The sequence below is a fragment of the Erithacus rubecula genome, assembly GCF_903797595.1.
Source record: "Erithacus rubecula genome assembly, chromosome: 6".
NCBI classification, from domain to species: Eukaryota; Metazoa; Chordata; class Aves; order Passeriformes; family Muscicapidae; genus Erithacus; species Erithacus rubecula.
In genome coordinates this window covers 32,278,473-32,303,404 of record NC_136688.1, presented here as the reverse complement: position 1 = coordinate 32,303,404, position 24,932 = coordinate 32,278,473, and the positions used below count along the sequence as shown (strand labels likewise).

At 36.9% G+C, this 24,932-nt stretch overlaps 1 protein-coding gene across 6 annotated transcripts; it reads right to left on the bottom strand.

Annotated features, from left to right (window-relative positions):
- Positions 1-1,318: 1,318 nt before the first annotated feature.
- On the bottom strand, positions 1,319-8,401 carry ZNF770 (zinc finger protein 770). 6 transcript variants are annotated; one of them, XM_079308102.1, is made up of 3 exons: positions 8,278-8,401; positions 3,831-3,948; positions 1,319-3,536 (listed from the first exon to the last, which is right to left on the bottom strand). In XM_079308102.1, the coding sequence occupies exon 3, from the start codon at positions 3,393-3,395 to the stop codon at positions 1,611-1,613; it is 1,785 nt and encodes a 594-aa protein (XP_079164228.1). In that variant the 5' UTR covers positions 3,396-3,536; positions 3,831-3,948; positions 8,278-8,401; the 3' UTR covers positions 1,319-1,610. The 6 variants fall into 6 exon arrangements, with proteins under 6 accessions (XP_079164228.1, XP_079164227.1, XP_079164224.1 ...); XM_079308101.1 differs by having other exon boundaries at positions 8,257-8,395; XM_079308098.1 differs by having other exon boundaries at positions 1,319-3,948.
- Positions 8,402-24,932: the final 16,531 nt, after the last annotated feature.

Sequence of the window (24,932 nt, the reverse complement as noted above, 5' to 3'; positions counted from 1 at the left end):
AATGAATGTTAGGTAGTTTCAAACATAAAGCACACTCTAAAAGGAAAATATAAATAAAATAGTTTATTACAAGTATTTCAAAAGAGCTCTACAATATCCTTTCAAAACATTTTATACAGCGTTTTGTCTTTCAATATGAAACAATTCACAGAGGGAGAAAAAATCTCAATATATAACTATAATCATCATTATATACTGTATTTGTCTGTTATACAAAAGCATAGTAACTACATGTTCTGAGTTCTTTCCTCGTTTTATTCTCGCTGAAAATGGAAAATAACATGTATGAAAATAAAACTCCTTTTACCCTTCATATTCACCAATTATCTCAAAGTTCATGCCATTTCCAAAATAAATAAAAAAAAATCAAACCCATGTTACTTAAATAAATATGGTTCTGTTCAAATACTAAAAACAATGCAATGTATCTTACAGATATGTTAATTTAGAAACAGGTATAAGAACTTCAGGATCCAACTATTCCAAAGTTGCATAACAAAGAAAGTATTGTAAAAGATAGTTTATTCAGAGGACAAAAAAGAAGAAGAAAACTTCATACATGTTCATTATGTATGAAGCTACACTGCATGTCCACTTCTTGCCAGCCCCACTGGCAACAGACAAAACCATTTACTTACCAGAAAGGATAACTACATATTCTATTAATACAAAATCAGAATTACTTAATTTTAGCTAAAAGTAATTTTCAGTCTCTTATATTTAATGTAATGAGAACATGACTTCCTGACAAAACTGCTCATCTGAGTTATTATCACATCTTAGAGAACATTTCTTTTACTGGTTCCCTATGTATGCTAGAAGGAAAGGATACTAAGCCCATTTGTAACCTTAACGATAATTTCTTGTCTTCTTTTCTTACAGCAAAATAGTTCAGTAAAGTATAAATTGGCCAAAAATGCTAGAGAAGGCAAAGGATTTACACGTGGAGTTAATGAAGTGGTGAAATGAATAAATTGATTATAAATCCTAATATGATAGCATTGTCTCTTTGTATTTTATATAAAAAGGGAAATTATCTAATTCCTTATGTATATCTCTCCAAGTACATTAAGTGTAATTAACAAAGCAGCTATTTTTTTCTATCCTATAGGAAATAGAAGGCTCTATAACACCACATCAACATTCTTCTCCCTGAACCTTCTCACCTTTTTCTACCCTCTTCTCTTTCATCTAAAAATAACAATTTTTTTTAAAGTATGGGATAAATACAGCAAGAATCCTTTGCTTGGAACATATGGGGAGCCAGAGGAAACTAAAAGGACCTTTTTGTCTTTATTTTCTGATAGTTTAAATAGTATTTTATGTTCAGTGATAATTATCTTATTCATGGAACATTGCAGATTCAATATTGATACAATATGAATGTGTATTTATGAATTAATTTAGCTAAAGGGCATGCAAAGAGTGTTTATTGCATTTTTTAAAAAAACCCAACATTAATATCTCACAAATTATATCAAGCAGACATTTCTGAAGACAGTAACTTCACCAGGTCATCTCTGTAATAGAAAATGTAATCCCCTTCAGTTAATTGTTTGGCCTAAAAGAAATCCTTTATAATTATGCAACCAAAAATTTTAAAAATTATATCATAGGACATGATCCCGCTTTGATAAAACTAATACATTCTCTGCTTGTTCCTCAGTGGAACTAAGCTTTAAGCTCTCTTTAAAGTGAATAAGGTGGTGTCTTTTCAAATGTGGGGCCTGTCTGAATTTTTTTCCACAAACTGAACATTCAAATGGCTTCTGTCCAGCATGCATTAGGTGATGTCTTTCAAGCTTAGAAGGAGATTTAAAAGTTTTAAAGCAGACACTGCATTGATATAATTTGTTAACAGCTTCACTTTTTTCAGTACCTTCAGAAAAAACATGCAAATAGCTGTAACAGCTTTGCTCTGTTTCCAACAATTTACTGCACAAATACGGCTGTGGGTTTCTACTGCTGGTGTCAAGAACAAAATCCCCTGACTCCATTTCAACTTTGATTTCAGCCGTTTGGTTTGACTGAATCAGCTCAAATTCTTGAAAGCCAGATGGCTGTGAAGGTGTTTGAGAATAACCTGAATAACCCACAGGCTGGGAAGACTTAAATTCAGTGTGATCTCCCTGATGATTGAAAAGTTTGTTCAGGTTTTCAAATTCTACCTGGCAAACAGGGCTTTTACAGGCTCTCTTTTCAGTATGGGTGAGCTGATGTCTTTTTAAGTGAGCTGACTGTCTAAATGTCTTCCCACAAACATTACAGCCAAAGGGCTTTTGTCCCGTGTGTATAAGATAATGTCTTTGAAGTTTGGATGAAGATGGAAAAATTTTTTCACATCTGTCACATTTACACACTTTATGTCTGTTATGTGTATTTTTAGCAGAAGATGAAAAAGCACAGTGGAGTGCTTCTGGATTATCAAAAAAACTATTATTTGATGAACCATAAAAAGCCTCATCTTTATTATCCAGTGAACCATTGACATCTACCATGCTTTCACCAGGAAGCACACCTTTTAAATCACTGCCCAAGTTGGGAGGTTGTGGGCACTCTTGCCAAGGCAATGGCACAGCAAACGTTCTTTTCATCCCATTGCAAGCTGACTTGTGCATGTCGCGCCTGCTCCGGCGGTCCTTGGAAGCTTTAGTGGACACATGCTGATCACAACGCTGATCTCTAGCTGTAACCAGGTCAGGACTTCCACTGTGACCTGATTTCATTCTTTTTCTGTCAGTCAGAGAAAAATCTGTTGCCTTTCCTCCAGTATGCTTCAGTTTCATCAGGGTCTTATTTTTCCTGTTGACTGTGTGTCTGCGTGCTGCTGTACCATTATTTGAACTTCTGCTGCCTTTTGAAAAACAACATTTGTGCAAATTTAGAACATTCTCTGTTTCAAAACACTGCTCACATGCTGGGCACTGGAAAGGTACAATATAAATTGAGTGCACATCATGTAGGTCATTCTCCTGTGGCACGTGTGTATCAGCATTCTCAAAACTATCCCATTTTCCTTCCAACACATTGTGTGATCTGGGATATTTAAGAGTCTTTGCTTTGCATACAATATTGGAGAAAGTCTTATTTCTGGCATGGAGCTGTTTATGCTTCATGAGTTTGCTCTGTATTTTAAATCTCTTCTGACAAAAACAGCACTGAAAAGGCCTTTCTTCTGTGTGTGTAAGCTGATGAATTTTCAAGTGTGTTGACTGTCTGAAAGATTTCCCACATGAAGAACACTTAAAAGGTTTCTGGCCAGTGTGAATAAGGAAGTGTCTTTCTAGCTTGGATCTTGATGGAAACGTCTTGTTACATGATTCACAAGTGTGAGTTTTCTTCTTTCTCCTTCTGGCACCATGTAGATGATCCGACTTGAGACACTGATGCAGCATCCACCTCTCTTCAGTTGTAAAGGGTTTCCAGCACACAGAGCAATGAAATATGCCACGAGTGACCCTGTCTTGCTCAGAATTCACATAGCTGTCTGCTGGCTTTGTATCATTCTCATAATTTTCATTATGAAGCTTCTGATGCTTTAAGAAAGTGATTACATTTTTGAAGTTTCTATAACACACAATACACTTAAAAGGCAGATTATGGGTTAACTGATGCCTCTCCAGGTGGACTAGCTGCCTAAAAGTTTTACTGCATACATGACATTCAAATGGCTTTTGACCAGTATGTATGAGATAATGTCTAGCTAATTTTGATGGAGTTTCAAATTGTTTATAGCACATGTCACAAATATATGGCTTTTTCTTGGGTATCTTGACAGCTGTTACACAATGTTGAACTTTTAACATTTTAAAAAGGCAATTACACCTCACCTACTCTTAATTTCTTCAGATAGGTATTTCAAGTGAAATCATCAAGTGCACACTAAGATGGAAGCTGTAGAAACAGCAACTTTTCTTAGGAGAGAGGTTCTTAAATCCCACTGGATCCCTAAAATAAGAAAGAGAGTATTATTTAGCCTATGTTAATACATAATTGCCTAAGTTTGTCTTTTGTTTTCTACGTAAGATACCAAAAGTATCTAGATTATCACACTCTTGATTTAATGTAGCCTAAAATAGTTTCCTTGCAAGAGAGTAATCACTAGTTATATTATATGATATAGAAAAACAGTTTATTTTTCAGAAAAAAACAAGTCATCTGTGCTACAAATGCATCTATCCTTCCAAATAATACACAGTTCAGCTACAATACATTAATTTAAAAAAAGTCAAGAACTTATTGTAAGGAATGTGTTCTCTACAGTAGTAATTCTAACTCCCAAATATAATATTTATGAAGATGAGAGAAAATGAGAAGAACTAAGATTTCTTGCACTTCAGAAGTACATTAAATGAATGCAGTGCTAGTGAAAAGAAAAAGTTAGCTTTAATATATTGATAAATTTACTATTCCTGTTTCTGCATCTTATCAACTGTATCCAGCAGTAGAATCAATTTTTATTTCTCTCAATGCAGCAAGTGCTGGAGCCAGTCATCAAGAGCAACACACTAGCCATAAACTATAACCATAACAAACTCCCAGAACATGGAAAAAACACAGGCTAATGTTAGTTATCTTACCATAAAGCTAGACTATCAGGGTTATGATACCTAACCATGCATATATCATGAAATCATCATGAATACTAAGGTAGATATCATAATTAATATAATTATTGTTTTAGTCTAAACCAAAATAACTTAATTTTCAACATGGGCAAACTACTGTGTCTCAGCTCAATGACTTACAAACAGAAAAAAAGTAATTTGCAAGCTCCTGAGTGCATGAAAAGTTATTTAAACATTCATAGGAACAGCTAGCCCAAGCCTTCCAATGTAAGGCCAACCTATATCTAGACAGCCTCCAAAGTGGTTTTAAAAACTTCCAGTGAGGGAGGTTCCTTAACCTCAGCAGGGCTCCTGCTTCAAAGTTTCACCTTCTCATGAAGCTTCTCCTCACACTCAGCTGAGCCTTTCTTTACTACAAACATACTGTCAGTGAATTGTGACAGTTCTCTGTCACAGCTTTATGCATTCAAAGTCTCCTTACTCCCCTTTTGTTTTAAAACTAGGAAAATTTTGGAGTTTTCTAAGTATTGTTTTTAGATCCACAACCCCCCGCCCTCAAAAACACAAAACAAAACAAAAAGTGTTTTTAATCATCTCTGGACCAATTTCAGTTGGTTACTTCCTTCCTGAATTGCAGCATCTAAGACTGAGTATTCTGGGTTACTGCATTTTAAAGCAAGTTACAATGAGATCCAAGAAATATGCACAAAGACTGAAAATATCTGATGAATTAAGACTTTTCTTAAGCTTAATTGAAAGAAAACCTGGTCATGAGGTTGTTTCACCCCTAACAGATATGTTCCTAGGTAACTGTAGGCCTTTATAAGGAACATTTGGATGTCTGCCTTAGATGTGACTGTCATTACACTGAAGAGTTTCTTAATCTCACTGAAATAGTTCAAGGTAGATAAAGCAGCTGAGAAAGTCAACTTTTCCTTTCCAATTCTCTTTTCCTGTAGAATTTTAACAGCTACTCAGTTTCAGTCTCTTTCTGAAGATGCAAGAAAACACAACACTTTTAGGAGACCCCCTTTTCCTCCCAGTTGTCACATCATGTGAAAGCTGGGAGTTTAGAGAGAGTAAGTGTGTAACACCAAATGCTTTCTAGTTTGTGCTACCATGCAGCTAAAGGCAGGCAGGCAGAGAAAAGGAGAAAAGATTCTCTGCTGTGCTGAGTTTCTGTGCAGCTCAAGGCAGCCTCCATTAGCAGGGAAAGAAAACCTCATGAGGAAGAACTGTAAAGAGTGATGAATTTCAGTTATCATACTGTCATACAGATCTAGTTTACACATCAGGAAAATGGTCAAACACTACAGTGACATGCAAAGAAAAAAAGTCCAAAGTAAGAGACAGCTGTGGCCTATTACCAAAGAGATTTTGTATTTAGCTTATACATTTTTAAAGATTCTATCTGGTGAATGAGGAAAATGCTCTGTAGTACAAGGTGTCAAAAGCAGAGTAGAGCTTCTTGATGTGATCTTCTTGCCCTATGAAAGACTGAAGGCTCAGATAAGCTAAACTAAGGGGATACAAGGGAAGGAGAAAGGAGCCAAGATGGGCATTACTGTGTGGCCCCAATAGATTTCCAAATCCTATTTACTAAGGACAGGCGTCTATTTCAGGGTGCTCTGGGCCTTGGACATCTGAGGAATAAACATGCTGCTGCTGAAGATCAAAGAGCAAAAGACAAGCTTGGAATATTGCTTCCTGCTAGCCTTGAAAGTACACAGGCTCGCCCTAATTCGAGTTAGAAAACATACCTCACTATGTGATAAGGATTTAGTTTATGGCAAAGGTCCAATTTAATATTACACTGTTACTACTTTTCATCTTGGCTGCAAGGTCATGCAGCAAAATAGAATCAAGGAGTTACCCAGGCCACTGAAAGTTCAGAGAGTACCTTCCTAAGTAGTATTGTTTAATGATTAACTGTTTCTTTAGTATTACAGATGGCAGCAAGCTGCAACAAAATGAAAACATGATGGAACAAAATTCCAAATTTTAAATGTCTTTACTAACCAGAAAAGTTTGCATTGTGGTGTTTTGCGGTTAAGAAAAAAAAAAAAAAAAAGGCTACAACAAAAGAAAAAAAACCAACCTATCAGGAAGAGGGTACTCAAATAAGAAGAAAAGCAAGATCATCAGTTTAGGACAGAATAATCCCCTGGTGCAGAAAAGAAAAGACCTAGAGTATAAGCTGGAACAGAAGGTGAACATGCCAAAGGCTACCATCCATACCAGGATGAGTGAAACAGATGTAAAGCTTTGAGAGGATATAAATCTTCTTTCTTACTTCCTTACTACTGTTTAGAATTCAGCTGGAGTAGTCTACCCAGTTTTGAATATTGCCCTTAAAAGTGAGTCAAACATATGAACTGATTGGAATGGATGAATTCAGAGAAGAAGATCAAGAATGATCTGAGCTTAAATGCAACGAAATACAAGAAAATATTAAAGTAACTGGGAAGATTTAGGTTAAAAAAGAGAAGACACATTTTTAAAAAATAACACAACTCCTGCAAGACAAAGCAGAAGAATCACTTTTAAGGAAAACAGAAATAAGCTGTTCCCCAAACCATTTATTGTTGTGAATGAAAATGGCTTCAAATTACAGTAGAAGGAATTCAAGTATATTATTGTCCTTACAGCTGCAAAGTGCTTCTTAATGAGCATACAAATAAGTTTTGTGGGGAGATTGCTCTGCCTACATTGGAGGTCTCCAAAGAAGGTTGTACAATTGCTTCTCAAATTCTCACAGCCATACAGCTGACCCCATATAAAAGAACATATTCTTGCTTGTTTTTGGTGACTTGTTATTGTAATTCAAAACAAGTCATTTAGGAATTGAAAATTCAATATATTTCAAAATTTGCCAGGTAGAATTCTTCTGCGTTATTGTTAGTATATCTTCAAATCCTTGAGGCATACTAATGCTTATGATTTCCCAGAAACAATTATATAAGAAAACAAATTATAATAATAGATGTGTGAAGAAATATAAGGTACCTCCAGTAACAAAAATGACACAACCAGAAAGTGAAAATCTAGCTGCTGATTTATGAAACATGGCATGCCAAAGAGAGAACCTGGGCACCAAGAAAAACACATTGCCCGCTGGATTCCCTCACCAGCTCTCCCGAGAGAAAAGTTTAGATTACTACAACAGGAAAACAAATCACACCAGAAATGGATTCACTCGCCAGTTACACAGAAATCAACATCAGGCATTATGGCTCCTTAAACAAACACCTTTCATTCTCTCCTGTTTTCCTTGTAAGTTTCCGATACGCCTCCCGAAGCCAAGCAAAGTAAAAGGTGTGTGATGCTGAAGCAGGGCTTGTATAAGAATACACGCACGTTCTGCTTCAGGGGCCTCTGGGTCTGACACCAACGCTCCCGCAACAGGACACACATAAATGCAGTTAGGAACCCAAAAGCAGGTGTTGGGGCGGCCCTTACGGCCAGCACACCCCGCACACACACACACACACACACACATACACACATACACGCGGATATATGCACACATATATGCACCACCACGGCCCCGGGGCGGCTCTCCCTGTGGGCCCGCGGCCGCCCGGCCCCGCCGCGCACCGAGACCCCCCGGCCCGGCCCGGCCCGGCCCCGCGGCGCCCCGGGGCTCGGCCCAGGGAACGGCAGCGACCGGGGGCGAAGAAGGAGCGACCTGGAGAAGCAGCCACCGCGCCTCCACCTTCCTCATGTCTCCCGGGGCTGCCGCCGCCTAAACGCTTCCCCCGGATGGCACCGGGACAGCGGGAAACCCGGGCCGCCGCTTTCCGTTCCCCTCGCAATGCGGCCCCGCCCGCCGCCGGGCCGCGGCCGGCACCAGGGGCGGGGAACGCTCCTTCATGCCCCGGCTGAAAGTGCCCCCGGCCCCGCTGATGAATTATTAGTAGGTGTGGCACATTGTTGTGTACGAACAAGACACATTTTCTACTTCAGCAACCTGAAAGCAAATAGCCAGTTCCCGGTAGTTGCAGGGTTGCAACCAAAGCGTGTGGCAGAGTTACACTCTTGGTGTGTGTTAAACGAGCCATAAAGCCAAACCAGCTGGCCTGAAAGGGCAGGAAGTGGTACCTGGAAGGGAAGGGGAAAAGAGATGCTTATCCGGGAATTCTAAAACAAATAAAACACACACACATAAAGGTGGCAGGTTTGCGTCCTCTGCAGGAGAGAGGGAATAAACAAGTGCAGGAATTCACGGGCTGAAGGATGGACGTGTGCCCAGCACTAGTCAGCCTGGCTGAGGTTACCTCAGAGGAATGGCCAGCAAAGGGCTGAGGACATGCAGAGTAAGACAGAAACCATTCACACTTGGGTCCTGCATCCAGCTCAGGGGCGCCAGCACAGGAGCTGCTGGAGCACGTCCAGAAGAGGCCACAAAAAGGAGCATCTCCCCTATGGAGACACACTGAGAGCTGGGGTTGTTCAGCCTGGAAGAGAGAAGGCTCTGGGGAGAACTTAGAGCTGCCCTCCTGTGCTTAAAGGAGGCTTGTAAGGCTTCCCAAGGCTTATAGTGATAGGACAAGGAGCAAAAAATTAAAACTGAAATAGAGTAGATTTAGATTGGACATAAGGAAAAAATACACAATGCACAAATAAGAATAGTAAGGCACTGAAACAAGTTTCCCAGAAGCTGTGGACGCTCCATCCCTGGAAGTGCTCAAGGCCAGGCTGAATGGGTTTTAAGCAAGTTGGTCTAGTGAAAGATGTCCCTATCTACAGCAAGGGGTTGGACTGCATAACCTGGGTTTGGTCCCTGCCAAGACAAATCATGCTGTTCTGTGATTATGCCCCATAAAAGAACATACAAATGGCACAGCAAAGTGTAAGAGATTCATCATAAATGTCTGTTAATAAGACATGAGGACATGGATGAGGCTGATTACGTTGCCCCCATTGAGACAGAGTCTTTAGTCACTAGACTTGTGACTTAGTCACTTGCATTTACAGCTCAATATAGACTCTATTAGTCAAATCTTAAATTCTTTATCAAAAGCACACAAACTGCAGATTTTTTTCTGTTTTCTTAAATTTATTATTTTTAAGGTATCTGCCATATCCCAGGAATTACAGAGGGCAAGTAGATGTCTTCTGTGCTTTCCTTTTTCCTTAAAAAAAACAAGACAGTTCACCAAACCTCACCTTTTTAAACATCAGGTAATTTATTTGACCATCTTTGTGAGTGAAATTGCAACACTGAAGACAAAATAAGTCATTCCCTGACATAAAAGTTTATAAGAGGTTTATTTTTTTCATACAGTGTATTTTCCTAAGAGCTTTGCTTATTTTCTTTTGTTCATGCAGACTGAAATTAAATAATTATTTGCATGTGCAGCATTAATTTCTTAGAAAAACATGACTGCCAGCTCACTCATCTTTTTTCAGCTGTCCTTTTACTGAGACTCCATCTTGGTACAATGGATGAGGCTAGGATCTGGCTCTTAGCAGGAGGAACAGAAGAGGGCAGAACCAACAAAATATCAAAGATGTAAATTAGTAAAGTTTTACAAAGGCTGCAGTAACTTAAATCGTCTTTCTGTTCTGGGTTTTAAGCCCTCTCTCCCAGTCCTACTGGGAATTCAAGTAGAAATTATCTCTGCTGAGGAACCTCCAAACAACTGCTGTATATATATAAAAAAGTAATTGTTTTCTCATGAATGTTGCATAAATTAATGAGAGAGAAGTCGGCAGCATTTACTACCCTAAGGACAATTTTGCAAGCCCTGGTGTCTGTGAAGAACTTTCTTGAGATATCTAGAAATGTCCTTTTCTGATACCTGGAAACAAAATGTCTGTAGAACAATCAGTATTTCTTAACTTAGTGACATTAGAAATCAAATAGTTCTCATCACCAGTGGTATAAATAACATCTGACCTAGTTTACAGCACACAAACCAATTTGAAACGCTACAGAAGAAAATTTATTTCCATTTAAGCTGAAATGCTCAAGCAAACAGCTTAGCTAGTGTTGATTGTTGCTTCAGTATCACACAGTCACATATTAACCTCCCTGAAGGGAGCCAAGTCTTGTGGTTAAAATGGGGATTGGGACAGCCAAGAGCTGAAAGCTTGGAAACACTATATGACCACAGGGAAGTCACTTAGACTTCTAGATGTCTAGGTGGACATCTAGAAGCCTAAGTGATTAAAAGTGCATAATAATTAGTGATTAAAAGTGCATAATAATTGCCATGTGCATAAAAATTGCCAAGCTATTCAGAAATATTATTCATCACTTAATAACTGCAGATCACTGGAATATATATATTTTTATTATTTAATTTTAAAGTATATCCAGCCTTAGCTGCCTGCTCGTGAAACCTCTGGTCTTATCTGAAGCAAGCACACAAGCATCTGAGTGCCTGGTAACAAACTGGTATAGCAGACCCACAGCTGGTGTAGATTGTTGTAGCTCTCTTCATTTTAAAGCTGCTGTTGCAATGAATACCAGCTGAGAATCTTCTTGTTCTGGAAGTTACCAGAAAGTGTAATCCAAAAAATGCTAAATTCAATCCTAGCCCAGTTATAGCAAAACAGGTGAATTAATTCAATATGTTTTTGTAGAAAATGCTGCAAACACATGGAGTCAATTATATGTTTTTATGACACCAAAGAAAAAATAGGCAGGGTTTGCAGGAACTCATGTTGCAACATTGTAGCAACAATACAAGACCTCCTAGGAGTGGAAAGTGGATTTATTTTAAATCTAAACTGATTTCAGCTATTCACTTATGCCTTCTTCCCACCTTTCAGTTGTGGATATGTCTTTCTGTAACCTGACCACAATTGTTTTCACAGTCCTGTCCCACTTCAGCGAGTCATTGGGAATTACTGGCTGCCTTTTGCCTCAACTTGTGAGCTTCGAAGCTGTAGGTAGATATGTGCTGGGATCTTGATGATCTGTTAATTGAGGTGCTGTGGATACACACCATTCTTCTAATTATCCTCTAGCTGTTTTTGCCTTTCTGATGTTTCTACACCCAGATGTTATTCATTCTCCCTGCACACTAATATTAACATTTGTAGCAGTTTTCTACGTGTTAAGAATATGCAGAATATTCAGGATGTGCATGCTTTGGTTTATGTATTATCCTTGTTTTACTTGCCTAGATAAGGTTACATTTAACAGATAATAAACCAGGAGCATATTGAAACAATCTGTATGATTGTTATCTAGCTTGGCACTTGAGAAGTTATACAGAATTAACTCTAGTGATAGCTATAGTATTGCCTGAAATATCCTTTTAAAATTATTTGTTTCAAAACAAATGAAATGTAAAAAATAAACAATGGAAGAATTCCTAAAGTTTCCTTAAATAAAAAATTGTGCAATAGCATAGTTTCACTGGCTAGTGCTGAATTTCAAGATCCTGAAATGGTGAATTGTTCCTTCATTTGAGAAAGAAAATTTTGCAAAATAATGTAAGTTATGTAATCCCGTAATGTTATTTTTCTATGTTCATATTGCTCCACTTGTAAAAGGCACACTATCTGGAGTAGATATTAGCATCTCAGTCTCAATTTTAACAGAAAATGATTAGTCTTTTTGTGGGTATATGCTGTAGTCTATTGATATGGAAAACCAGACCTCATTCAAATAAATTTCTGTTCCCATTAATTTTTAGGAAGTATAAGATTTTGCCTTAAAGTATTGTGAAGATGTCTCTGCAAGCTGACAGTTGGCAATTCAATTACATGAGTTGCAGGGACAGTCTGTGAGCTAACTGCAACACATTATCATTTATCTGCTCTTGTCTGCTTTCATAAGGTGTTCCCTACTTTAAACACAAGCTGTATATGCAATGTGTTACAGTGATTCCCCCGGTGTTATTTTTATTGTGTTATAGGCTAAATAGACACATAACACAGTATATAACTTGATAATGTGTCAATTAATGCCACCTCAGGGCTGCAGTAAATTGCAAAGGCTTTTAAAACTGTGAATATGCATTTCATGTTAGTCTTAGGTTTCTTCCTTTTTCTCTTGTCCTATTTTCTGCTTTTTTTTCCCCCCTTCCCTAAATAGTCCATCTTAAAGCCCTCTGGTGCATAACAATGAATTGCCTTGAGGGAAGATAGTTGTTTAATGAATCTCAGAAATATGTATTCTACACGCGCAAGTATCATATTTTATTTGATTAAGCACTGTGTGTCAAGAGCTCCATAAATTCTCTCTGTATGCTCAAAAGAGAAAACAACTTTTAATAAAATTTTTGAGAATAGTAAACTTTATTCAGCCAGACTTATAAAAACATAGGGAAAATAAAGAGAAATTTCAAAAGAACGTGATGAAATTTTAAAGACAACATATTTATTTCTACAAGATGTAAGAATAATTATATTTCAATACCTTTAGGAATCACTTTCAGTAACTTTTTGGCTTTGTCTAGCAATATATTATGCTTTGTTTAGCAGTATATTTCAAAATAATTTTCTTATCTAGTGTAATGTACTTGAAACTTTTACACAGACCAGTGTAGGTAGATGTTCATTTGTTGAGTGAAAAACCCACAAGTTGCTGGCTCACAGCTCTTAATCTCTATAATCCCTTAAGAATCCCCACTTTGAAATTAGTTGCAGGCTCTATCAATTTTATCTGTTTAAATGGACAAACCTAATTACTACAGAAGAGCAATTGATTTTTAAATTACCACTGATTGCACAGTGGGTATCTCAGTGGGAAGACAGGTACATTCAGGCTCTCAAATGGAATCAATGTATTAATTAATCTACAGATTGACATACTCCATAGAAAGTTCCCCCTCTCTTCACCTCCTTCCTGTAGATTCATTTGTTTCAATTTAAAAGAAATTTCTGATGATACAGAAGTTAAAAATTAAAATGCAATATAAAATTGCACAAGCTGTGTCTACTATGTGAGTTTTAAGTTTCTGACTTTGCACATCTAATGCCATTTGCTAACTTAGGTGGCCTCTGAGAGAGATAAAGTATTCCTTACATCACTGAATCATTAAATTGCAATATAATTCCAAGGTATATATGTATGCATGCAGGAGCTGAAAATGACCTTTCATTAAATGGAAATTAATTCATTTAATGGAATTAGTAGAATTAACATAAACAAAAACAGATATGGAGAGAACAAAACATGTTCTCAGTATGTGCCCACTGCTGGGCTTCCCAGTGGAAGGTAGAGCTGGAAATACTGGAATTAGCCAGCAAAAAGCCACTAAGATGATTAAGTAGCATCTGCTCTGTGAGGAGAAGCTCAAAGAGCTGTGACTGTTTAGCCTCAGAAAGAGAAGACTTAGCAGGGATCTTTATCAATGTGTTTAAATACATTTTGAAGTGGGAGGCAAGGAGGGAAGAAACTGGAGCTGAACTCCTCTCAGCAGTCACCACTGCAAAGGCAGGAGGCAAGAGGCACAGATGGAAACTGAGGAAATTCCACTTAAACCTGAGGAAAAAATCCTGAACTTTTTTGCTTTGAAAATGGTAAAAGAGGTCATCCAGAGATGTTGTGAGATGTCCACCACTGGAGATATTAGGGACAACACTAAATGTAGTTGGAGTTGATGGAGGTTTGAAAGACAAAATGATCTAACACTTAAACTGGCTTATAGTTCTGTGGCACCACAGCTTTAGCTGAGAAGAAATAAATTATCTAGGAACACAACAGCCAAAATTACTGCTGGACACATCAGTGTTTGTGTCACTCCCTGTGAGAAAAGTGTCAATATGATTATTCAGAACCAGTCATCCCCAGATGTGGCAGATGATACTGAATGATTACCGAATCAAATAGAGCTGATTCTATTTTAGAATGGATTTACATTTGATTTTTGAAGTGGTATGTGCACTAAAGAATAGCTGGTTATAGAAACAACCTGTTAAGTGATCACATACAGATAACATTTTGATTAGCTGGTGGATTAATAGAAGTTACTCTTCAGGTTTATGGATTTCAAAAGAAAGGGTGAATTTCACAAAATTAGAATTTATTAAATGAAATAGCGATCAGCAAGGAAAGCTAAACATTAGTGATGCAAAGTATCGGGGTGAAATAAGATTTTCTGAAAATCAAACATTATGAATCTTAAAAAGTAGATAACAAAAGGCTCTTCATCAACATAAATTTAAGAGAACATTAATTGACATCCCTGTTCACTGAAGAGAAAGGAGCAATGGAGGATAAACCATGCATGGTTCAAAATACATTGAATATTCAAACTGCAATGAATATTTTGCCTCAGTTTTCAATATGGATGACTGGGTAGGTGAAAAGAGAGGGAAACTGAGAGTCTTACATAGCAGCAAAACTTGTAAAGTTTAAAGTGATACAATTAGGAAAGTTGCATGTTTATTTTTCCAGAAATATAACAGCAGTAGAACATAAAACTCTTGACCACCTGTGGCACCAGGAAATTGGATTTGATGAGCTACAAAATCCTTTCTATTCTTAGACTCCAGTGCCCCTGTATTGACTTGCTCAAAAACTCCTGTCTGTCAATACAATTAGTTTTATCTACACTGCAGAGAATCTTGACAAATCAAATTGTCAAATTATCAAATTACCTGATAACTCAAGAAATATGTTGAAATTTAATAGATGTGCCTAATGTCAACTAAAGTCATATTGCAGGAAGTACAAAATTATTAGCTGGAGAAAAATACACTTTTTCCTTCTAAGGCTAGATATTGCATAAGATCTGTAGGATTGGATATTAAGGTAAAATATATTTTCCCTCTCACAGTGCTTCACCCTTCTGACTTCAGCTTTAAATTACCTTTAGTAACAAAAAGAAGAAAATAGAAAATTGGTAAATTCTACACAACTGCCAAACCTTCCAGTTATTAAAATATATTAAGGATACTCATGTTAACCTACACATTTACCTGTGTGTCCTTGACTACTCCAGAACTGTTATGACAGTGTAACACCTTTAAATGCCAGCCTACATCTGCCTACTTCCCCCTTGCATTGGAGAGACAGGAAATGCTGATTTTTCAGGGTCCCATCCCTTACTTCCACAGATTGTCTACCTCTTACCATATGTTATGGACACTGTCAGCTATTTGTACTTTAAGTACTCTTGAGGTCCTTTATGTGAAAAAAATATATCTTGGATGTCTGGTCAATCCTAAGAGCTCCAGGTGATCCTCTTAAAATCTGGAAGTAGTAGTTATGACAAACTGAATTTCATCTGTTCACCATAACTGGTGTGTATTCTAGAACAGAGTCCAAACCACTTTGTTTGCTTGCATCAGCCATCTGATACCACAGCACAGACTGATAGCACAAGCAAGCTGCCAGGCTTAGGCATGATGTTCCAGAACCTGTCTTCACCTAACCTTGAGTTAGCCAGAAGAAGACATTTTCTTGCCCAGAGCTAGCCCTGAAAAATTCCACAGTCAAACAGTATGGATAAATAATACATTTGCCTTCAAAACTCACTCTGATACTTCATCTGCCCAGCAGTGTGTTTGCTACTACATAGTATTCTGAAAACCCTGATGCATTTTTTAGTTTTCAATTTCTGCTTTAACCCTTAGTCAGAAAGCAAATGATGTTACAAACAACTTCCTGGGCTCTGTGCTCCGAGTTCAGTAACTTTCCATTCAAACTCTTATTTCACCGAGTCAAAAGCTGAAGGTGCTTCACTATGTAGGGACTGTTGTTTTTGATCTAGCAAAAGCATATCACGATTTTGCCATCCTATAATGAATTCTGAGTTTATGTGGTACAGGTTTTTTAACACATTTTCCACACATCTTGTGTATAGTAGCAACTTAATAACTTCAAAAAGATAAGAAGGCTTCAAACCTGTAGAAGTTCCACCAATGAATAGATAAACAATCCCAACAACTAAAAGTTACCTGGCAGAAACCAGTACAATATATAGGAAGATTAGAAACCAAAACACCTGTCCAAAGAGGTTTCGTTTCTGTTACTGAATGCTGGCAACTGGAGTGAAAGGAAAATAATTCCATGTATCACATTACTTGCCTCAGCACTTTCTGGGAACCCAATGACCATAAACCAACAAAACCTCTTATGTTTTACCCAAGAGTTAGAGAAAAAGATGCTCACTCAGTAGTCACAAACATCTTAATTTCAAGATGACTGATTGATTGACTAAGAATGCTGTAACCTGCTAATCAGCAATAGTCAACATTGGCCGTTTTGTAATTGCTTTACTGCTCTTCCCAGTCCTGCACCCTCCTATGTTTTTGTCTGAGTGGACAATAGGAATCCTCTTAGTTCCACTCAATATTTGCTGAGCTGTGTCTTCATTCATATCTTCAGAAGTTTGTTTTTTTTTTAATGTCACAGCACAACTTCAGATATTTTTCAGGAGTTTATCTATATTAATCACCATAAGGAACAGCAGATGTCGAGGCCACCTCCCAGTACCTTGAAAATTGTTCTGTTTAGGAGAAAGAAAAACAACAAAAGAAAAATTATAGAATGGAACAAGAGAAGTTATAGAAACTATTTAGTTTCACTCCTGGTCTGAAATGATACAATTTTCTGATAGGGGTTCAACAGTGCATAACATCATAAATCCAGCAATACATGCAGTAACAGCAGAGCATTGTGATGTATGACCATGGCATTCAGCACTGTTTTTAAAACACTTTAGTGCAGGGTAATCACAGAAATGCAAAGGAAAGATGTTTAGGTGCATGTGTCCATACATACAGCATGAATGAGACCTGGTGCTGCAAATCATTCAGTCCTCAGAAAAAACCTGGAAATCTTCAAAGGTAAATATAACCCTGGAAGAGCATGAAACTAAAAAACTTTGGATACTGTTTTGATGCACTCAAGTAAAGTAAAGGGCACATTTCTAAACTCTCACACAGAATGAAATGTTGTTCTCTCCATCCTGGATATTGCAACTTCTCATTATGTTTACTTCTAGTACTGAGAGGGGAAAGATGTACAAGAAAATGTATTCTGCAACACAACTTTCTGATTGCTTCAGCATCAGTCAGCAGCATTTATAAAAAAATACAACACTGAAACCTGTATTTTATTCTTAAAATTTAGAAAATACATATAACAAACAGCATCAATTGATCCTGATTTATTTTGCTTTCATGCTGTCATCATCTATTTTCCTGCTGAACAGCCAGATTGTGACAATACACTTAATGGGTTAATAAAATAGTTTTAAATTTGATTATACTCTTCGCACTTGAAGTGCTAAGGTTGTGTTAGCACTTCCATTATGAACTCCTGTTTTGGCAGGGTTTACATTGTCACCATAAAAAAATTCTGACTTAATCTGGCTACCTAAGATTGCTGTCTAAGGAATAATTAGATTATGCATAATTTAAAAAATATTTTAAGTGTACTTTCATACGTTGGTACATAGTTAATAAAATTTTTAGTATCATGATCAAAGGCTGACTAGCGCTCCTTTCTTTACAATCACATATTTTTTTTTCCTCTGCATCTCCTTCTATACTTAGCTGATAAACTTTTCAGTTGTCATTATCTCAAACAGGATTTCAGTTATGTATTGGAAAGAAAAAATAAACAAAAATAAACTTTGTATATTTCTAAATATTTCCAGCTATGTAACCATAAATTTCTTTCAAAAAGGGAGATGTGCTGCGTTAGTTTGCATGCTGAGGATTATGAAACTATAGTGATACCATCAGGAAATGTTTTTGTATAAATTTAATTGCATTTTTTTTAGCATATTATAAAGTCACCAAAATTTGCGAATTTTGTTTATGCAAAGCTTACATTAGTGGAACTGGTCAAGAATTGCCTGATGAAATCACCTTTTTATTAAAAAATACTCATTCACTAAAATATTTTTTGACCCATCTATCAGTTTTAAGACAACTTTTTTTTGGTGAAGTTATGTCAAGCATGTGTTTTTCCTGATGCAAATTGGACAGTGAGACTGCCCCTCTTCCTGAACAAACAAATAGCTAAGGCATTCAGAGGGGATGTGGAAAAATCCCACCTCACTGCTCTGCTCTGCAACTGGCACAACTGGAATTTAAACCCATGTGTCTGTGTGATGTGTGCCTGAGCCATGAAGCTGCTGATTGTTGCTGTTAAGAGAAAACAGCTCAGAGTCAACCTGCTCTGCTGTTGAAGCTGAGATATCCTGAGATCTCCCCAGCTCTATGCATGTAGCAGCTGTTGTCAGTGTAAATTAAAGCACTGCAGTCCCATAAAATATTGGGCCATGTTTACACAGGCACAAGTGATTCCACATTCTATGAATTAGCAGAAAGGCTGCCTCTGGAAAGGGTTAGACTTGCTTCCACTGCCACTGTGCACTGCATACAGTCAGATCTGAAAACCAGAGGGGTGATTTAATGCCATTGAGTGGCTAAATTAATATTTTTTAAAATAACTAGAATTTAAATGCCAATGTATGTGAATGGTTTGAATCCACAGTCTTGCAGTGTCTGAATATATGCTCAACATACACACTACAGTCAAAAATCAGTTTGGCAGGGAATTCCTTGACAATACTGTCTTGAAACTCAAAGATATATTAAACCTCCTCCTAATCTCATAACAGAAAGCACACAAGCCAAGATTTGTCAGTGGGCCATGCCTTGTGCTGTGCCCAAACTGTTGGTTGTGTTTATGTCTGTGAAGTAGATAATGAATGTGCTTTTTGTCTTAATGATGAATTTACTGCCTTATGGTTAATGAGGAAGATTCAGATGCAAAGTGCCTGGAATTTCTGTTTGGAAGGCAAACCCTTATCTGTAGAGAATAATCAGAGTGAGGATCGGGATTTCAGTATGCTTTTTATGGGGAAAACAATGAGATGAGGAAGATCACTGCAGAAGACCTAGTTATTCCTTATTATCTTTTATCTTCTTTTTTTCCCTTTCTTCCTTGATTCTTGAGAAAGATTTATTTTCAGGGGGAGTCAAAACCAAAACTTTTTTCTATTTTTTGGGGGGGCATATTTCATACCTTCTCAATAGGATAAGTCAGCCAGTCCACCTTCTCATAGAAAAATGAAAATAAAAATTAAAAACTTTTAAGTTATGAGGAAGATCAAACTGTCTATTTTCATTGTATTTTTGAACTTTAGGCAGATGATTTATTATGAAGAGGTTAAACCTCCCATGTACCTAAAATATGTTCTTAGGAATAGATTTCAATTAGGTTAAAGCAGCACAAACATAACAAACCTCTATATAATTCTATACAAATTCCCTTTCAACATATGGCTAGTAAAGGACATTGATGAAAACAGTGACCCAAGAATTTTGAAAACCTCTGGCATAAGTACTTCAGTTAAAAACAGAGATATAGTGAGAAGTATGGGGAACTTAGGAAACCACTTGGGGTTAATATTCCAATAGAGTACATGAAAGATTAGTCTGAAATTAAAGGCACTTTTCATATCTCTTGTATAACTGAAGCAATGAAAACAGTTGGTGAACATGTCACTCACTTCTTAGACATGTCTCAGCTGTCCATGTGCTTACCACATCACCCTGTTAAATTTTTAGAGTTTTTAATATGAATATCAATCCTTCTTTTCATAAATGTAACCCATAAATGCCAGAAATCCCTTAGGAGTTTTCTCAGACTTTATTTAATGCCCCACAAGAAAGGATGTAAAAGAGACCTTTCTTTTGTAAAGTGATCCTATAATTCTGTTCAATATCCATCATTTTCAAGGCCAAGTAATCATATTTAATGGATCCTAAATTACTTTCTGTCAGGCAAGGATTCCCTCGATAATATTAACCAGTACAGAGGGCTGACACTTGGAGGGCTGAAACTAAGAGGTTTTTTTATTGCAAGCAGCTTACAAGTACTTAGACAGGGGTGATGATCACTAGCCCTGCAGTAGGCAAGGGTCAGTGTTTCCATTTTGACCTGTGCTTTCAATGGATTTTAATTTGGCTATAAATAATCAAATTGGTTTCTGCCAAAAAAAGCAATGCCTAAGGTGACCTGAAAAGGGTTTTTATCCATTGCTGTGCTTGTCTTCCATTTTTTTTATCTCATTTTTTTTTGAGTGTGTGTGTTATGATTTCTTATGGCATTTGAAGATACTGTCTGAGAGCAGCAAGAGCAGGATGGTCTCTACTCTCTAAAGAAAAGGGATCCAGGAACCAAGGGTGACAAAAACAGGTGCAGGTCTGTGATTGCACTAACAAAGGTCCAGTCCCATCAAACCCAAAGCAGAGGACAGCAAATCTGAAGATGGCAATGAGGGTCAGCCAACAGCCCAGGGGTTGCCAGACAAATCTGTGGTGGTGAGACAAGTGCAAGTCCAAGCTGTGAAAGCAAGTCAGTGGCCAGGCATGGGCAAGGACCCTTGGTGGGGAGCAAGTGAAAGAGCAGGGAATTGAACACAGCTTCTGAGAAGGGAGGGTTAAACCAGCCCCATTCTCACAGTTTTTTCCATGCAACTATTTTCTCAACAATCTAAAGCACAATTATGCAGCGGCACTGTGTCTGTGGTGACTTGAGAACAGACAGAGAAATCCCTTGGAGCAGAGGTGTGGGGCTGCAGTCAGAATACTGGTAAATGTCTGCAAGTTTTTCTGACCTTGGATTTTGTTACTTTTTCATATACTTTGCTTTTTCTGCTGAAACATTTATGAGTCCAGCTAAGCAGCGTCATGTCTGGTCTTTCATCTTGAGTAAAAGTTTATGTAGAGAGGAGCTTGTTGTGATGCAAAGAGGTGGTTGGGAATGCAATCCAGTCTATGAAGCGGCTGGAATTTTACCTAGAGTGCTTGCACTAATTCAGAAGTTATGGAATTGATATTTCAGAAATGACACTCTTTTTCCAAGCATTCTATAGGAATTTAAGTTCAGAAAATATTTAATAAAAGCTACTTAAATTAATTAGTCAAACATTATCAAAACAGTTTGCACCTCAATTTTTCCAGTAGAGAATGGCACTGAAGATTTCAGTATATTAAGGATTTGGGTTATATGATCTGGACTGGGTTTGATAATAAGTACATGATTTTCTGAACTGTAAATAGAAAATAATGTATTTGTTAGCTCTATTGTACAATAAGATCCAGCATTGATGAGGAGGGAATCTGCTCTATGTTATTGAAATTAAGGATAAATAATGGGATACATTGAAAACTTAGCATTGCCAATCTAGTTTTTAATAAGATTCCTGCAAAGGATCTGAGTGACATTTCTCAGTCTGTTCACTAGAAATTTATTTTTCAATCCAAATTAGTCACTCAAAGGATGGTCTTGCTCTCATACATAATTGCTTACAAGGCTGGGGTAACCCTGGGGTTTCCTTGGTGGGAAGTATCATTCATCTCCCATATAAAAATGGCTTCAGGGTCTACTATAAAGAAAAATATGATTTTCAGACTTCTTCTGTGTTTACTTTGTTTCTAAAAAATGGAGAGATCAAATATTTTCTTGATCAAAAAAATGCTTTAAAATGAAATTTGTTATTACTTGTGCAATGGTTAAACACCATGGCACTTGGTATCACATCATGCCTAGGAACAAACATTCTGTCTGGAGAAAATGGCTTCTGCCAATTCTCCCAAAGTCACATTCTGCAGACATAGATATAGGCGGTGGTAGCAGGATCCTTTGCATCTGCTGAATAGTAGTCACATTTTATTGTATATTTCACATTCCATTTTATAATTTCTACTAATTTGTACTCTTTTGTACTCAATAAAGCTTCCACCCTTGTCTCTGATAACTGCTTTACATAGATCCTACACAGCTTATCAGAACTGTACACATATTCATAGGAATCTAACCACCAGATGATCACAGACTTTGAATGGAAGAAGCTTTTTCTATCATCCTGAACTACTGGTGAAGAAAATATTGTTGCTCAAAATATTTCACAGAAATATTTTTTTCTCTTTTGGGGACTGACAGGTTTGCCAATATTCATTTACAGTGGAGAGTTTGAATCAGTGATATAAGAATTATGCAGAAGGCTGTGCATCTGGGCATAACAATGCAAATAATCTTTTACAATGTCATATGAAGCACAATGAAAAGAATTTATCGGACTGTTTTTTTCAAGAATTTGGGTAGAAACAAACACTTCTGTTTACAGGACTACATGAAAAACTGAAAGGAATTAAATCTTACAATTTTTTTTTTTTTTAATTTGGAGATAGGAGTAGGAAAGGATAATAGGATCAGTTGTGAAAGCAGTTGAAGGAGGCATCATGAATTTGATGGTCATAGGAGCATAAAAAAGTGGGAAAAAATGAAGCTGAGCAACACCAACATATCCAAACAAGGTTTCCTTAGAGTCAGGACAAACAAGGCAGGGGGAAATCACTAACACAAATGAAGCATCTCAAAAATTTTCTGTGAAGTAAATATTCTTAGTATGTATTCATTCTTTGAACATTTACATGAGGTCTTCTGGAGGTGATGATTTAGTGTATAGGCTTTGGGTGGGGAAGACATTAAAATCCATTTGTTTCTACAATTTCGAGTGGCCAGGGACTAATACTGTGTGCTGAGTGCAAAAGTCAGAAAATGTATATCTGACTTTGATTCCTTAGGCCAATACTCTAATCAGCAGGAAATGAGGTTCCTTATGGGAATTTCAGCACCATTATAGTTTTCAAAAGTCTTCTACTCATTCAAAATGTAAAGCAGAACAAATGTAAAAACTGCTACAGCAAAAGGAATTATTGTTATTTTTTTAGCTATACCTTCTTTAGCCCTGCTTTTACCACTTCTGGTATTTTAAAGCACAACCCATTTCATACACATTTTCCAGGATAAAATCAATATGAAGCTCTAATCTGAGCTATAAGTAGTTGCTACACTGAGAAAAAAGTTTGATACACTGAACTGCTCAACCAAATAAATAATTTAGGTAACTGAGTCAATGGCACTGAAAAGTAAGTCTTCATCAATGGACATCACTGAGAGAGCAAAGAAAGCAAAATGAATCATCAGTCTATTGCCTTTAATAATATGATTAAAGAAAGAAGGTACTGAATTATTAAGAACAGTGGGGATGGGAAAGAAAAAGAGCAAAACCCATAAAGGTACCAATTTGCAGAATGATGATGAACTGGATACTCGTTATTCTATGCAGGGGTTTGGTTTTCTTTTAACTTTTTAACTCTGAGAGCTGACAATTTCATAGGCCTTGATTCTCTACCTAGCAAAATCACAAACATCTTCTTCCCTCAGTTTCATATTAATCAATGATTTATGTAATTTACATATAAAAGTGGATTAGCAACTGAATCTTCGGAGGCCCCTGAAGTAGTATTACAATCAAGTCTTATTCCTTTAGAGGTTAATAGCAAAACTCTCTGAGACCCTAATGAGAAACAACCACCAGGATTTTGAAGCTGGGAGAGGAGAGTAACTTACATAGTTTCTCTTTTTGCAGAGAAACAAAGATGAATTCACAAAATTTAATTCCACGAGAGAGGAATATTTTAGAATGATAACAGTATGCTTTAAATCCACTTTCCAGATAATTCCACAAAGCCAATTCCCTTAGATTCCCTCAGGCACTGCTTCAAGAAAAGGCTGGCTTTACTGCCCCTTTTTATTTGACTTTTCAGCTGGATATTGTTCTTCATATACAAGCTTATGTGTACCCTTAAATGGGATGTACAGTTCAAAGATTTCTTGTATGCTGGACTGGTTTTGCTCTCACAAATGATCCAAGTCTGCTCTCTGGATATAGAATCCCTAAGTAATTATACATTTGGATTTAGTTTTAGATTTGCAACTCTTCAAAAGAATATTGTAAAAAGCTGAGGTAAGTCCTTGTCCGTGACATCTGTGCATAAAGATTTGCTCAGATTCACTTGGTTATCTAAGTATGTGCTTTTTACATGCCATTAAAGCATGATGAAAGGGTATGCTGGGGATTCTATATTTTAATTTGATTTGATCAGTTGTTAACTTTTATTCCTTCTGAATTGAACATTCTAACAGCAAGGGTAACCTCATTTGGTGTACTATAGAGACCTCTATTATCATTATTACTAAATTCCATTATATAAAATACATAGATTTATTTTATTTTATTTATTTTATTTCATTTAACGATATTTTATTTTTATTTTATTTCTATTCTCATAAATTTACCTTGTGAAATTTACAGCCTTTGCTGTCTAGCCATGTAGATACAATGCTGTAACCTCTGCTCTCTTCCAACTGCCCCATGTTTTCTTTCTTTCATCCCTTTCATTGGGCTACATTGTGTTTAAATTGCATTGTTAGCTATCCTAGGAAGAACAGAGAGAACTCTGTATGTTTATAGTACTACAAAAATAATTAATAACTGCACTGTGATCCCACTCATAAAAACTCCTGCATATCCCTGCCCCATTTTGAAAGCATGTGCTATAAATTGTCTGAAGAAACTACAGATG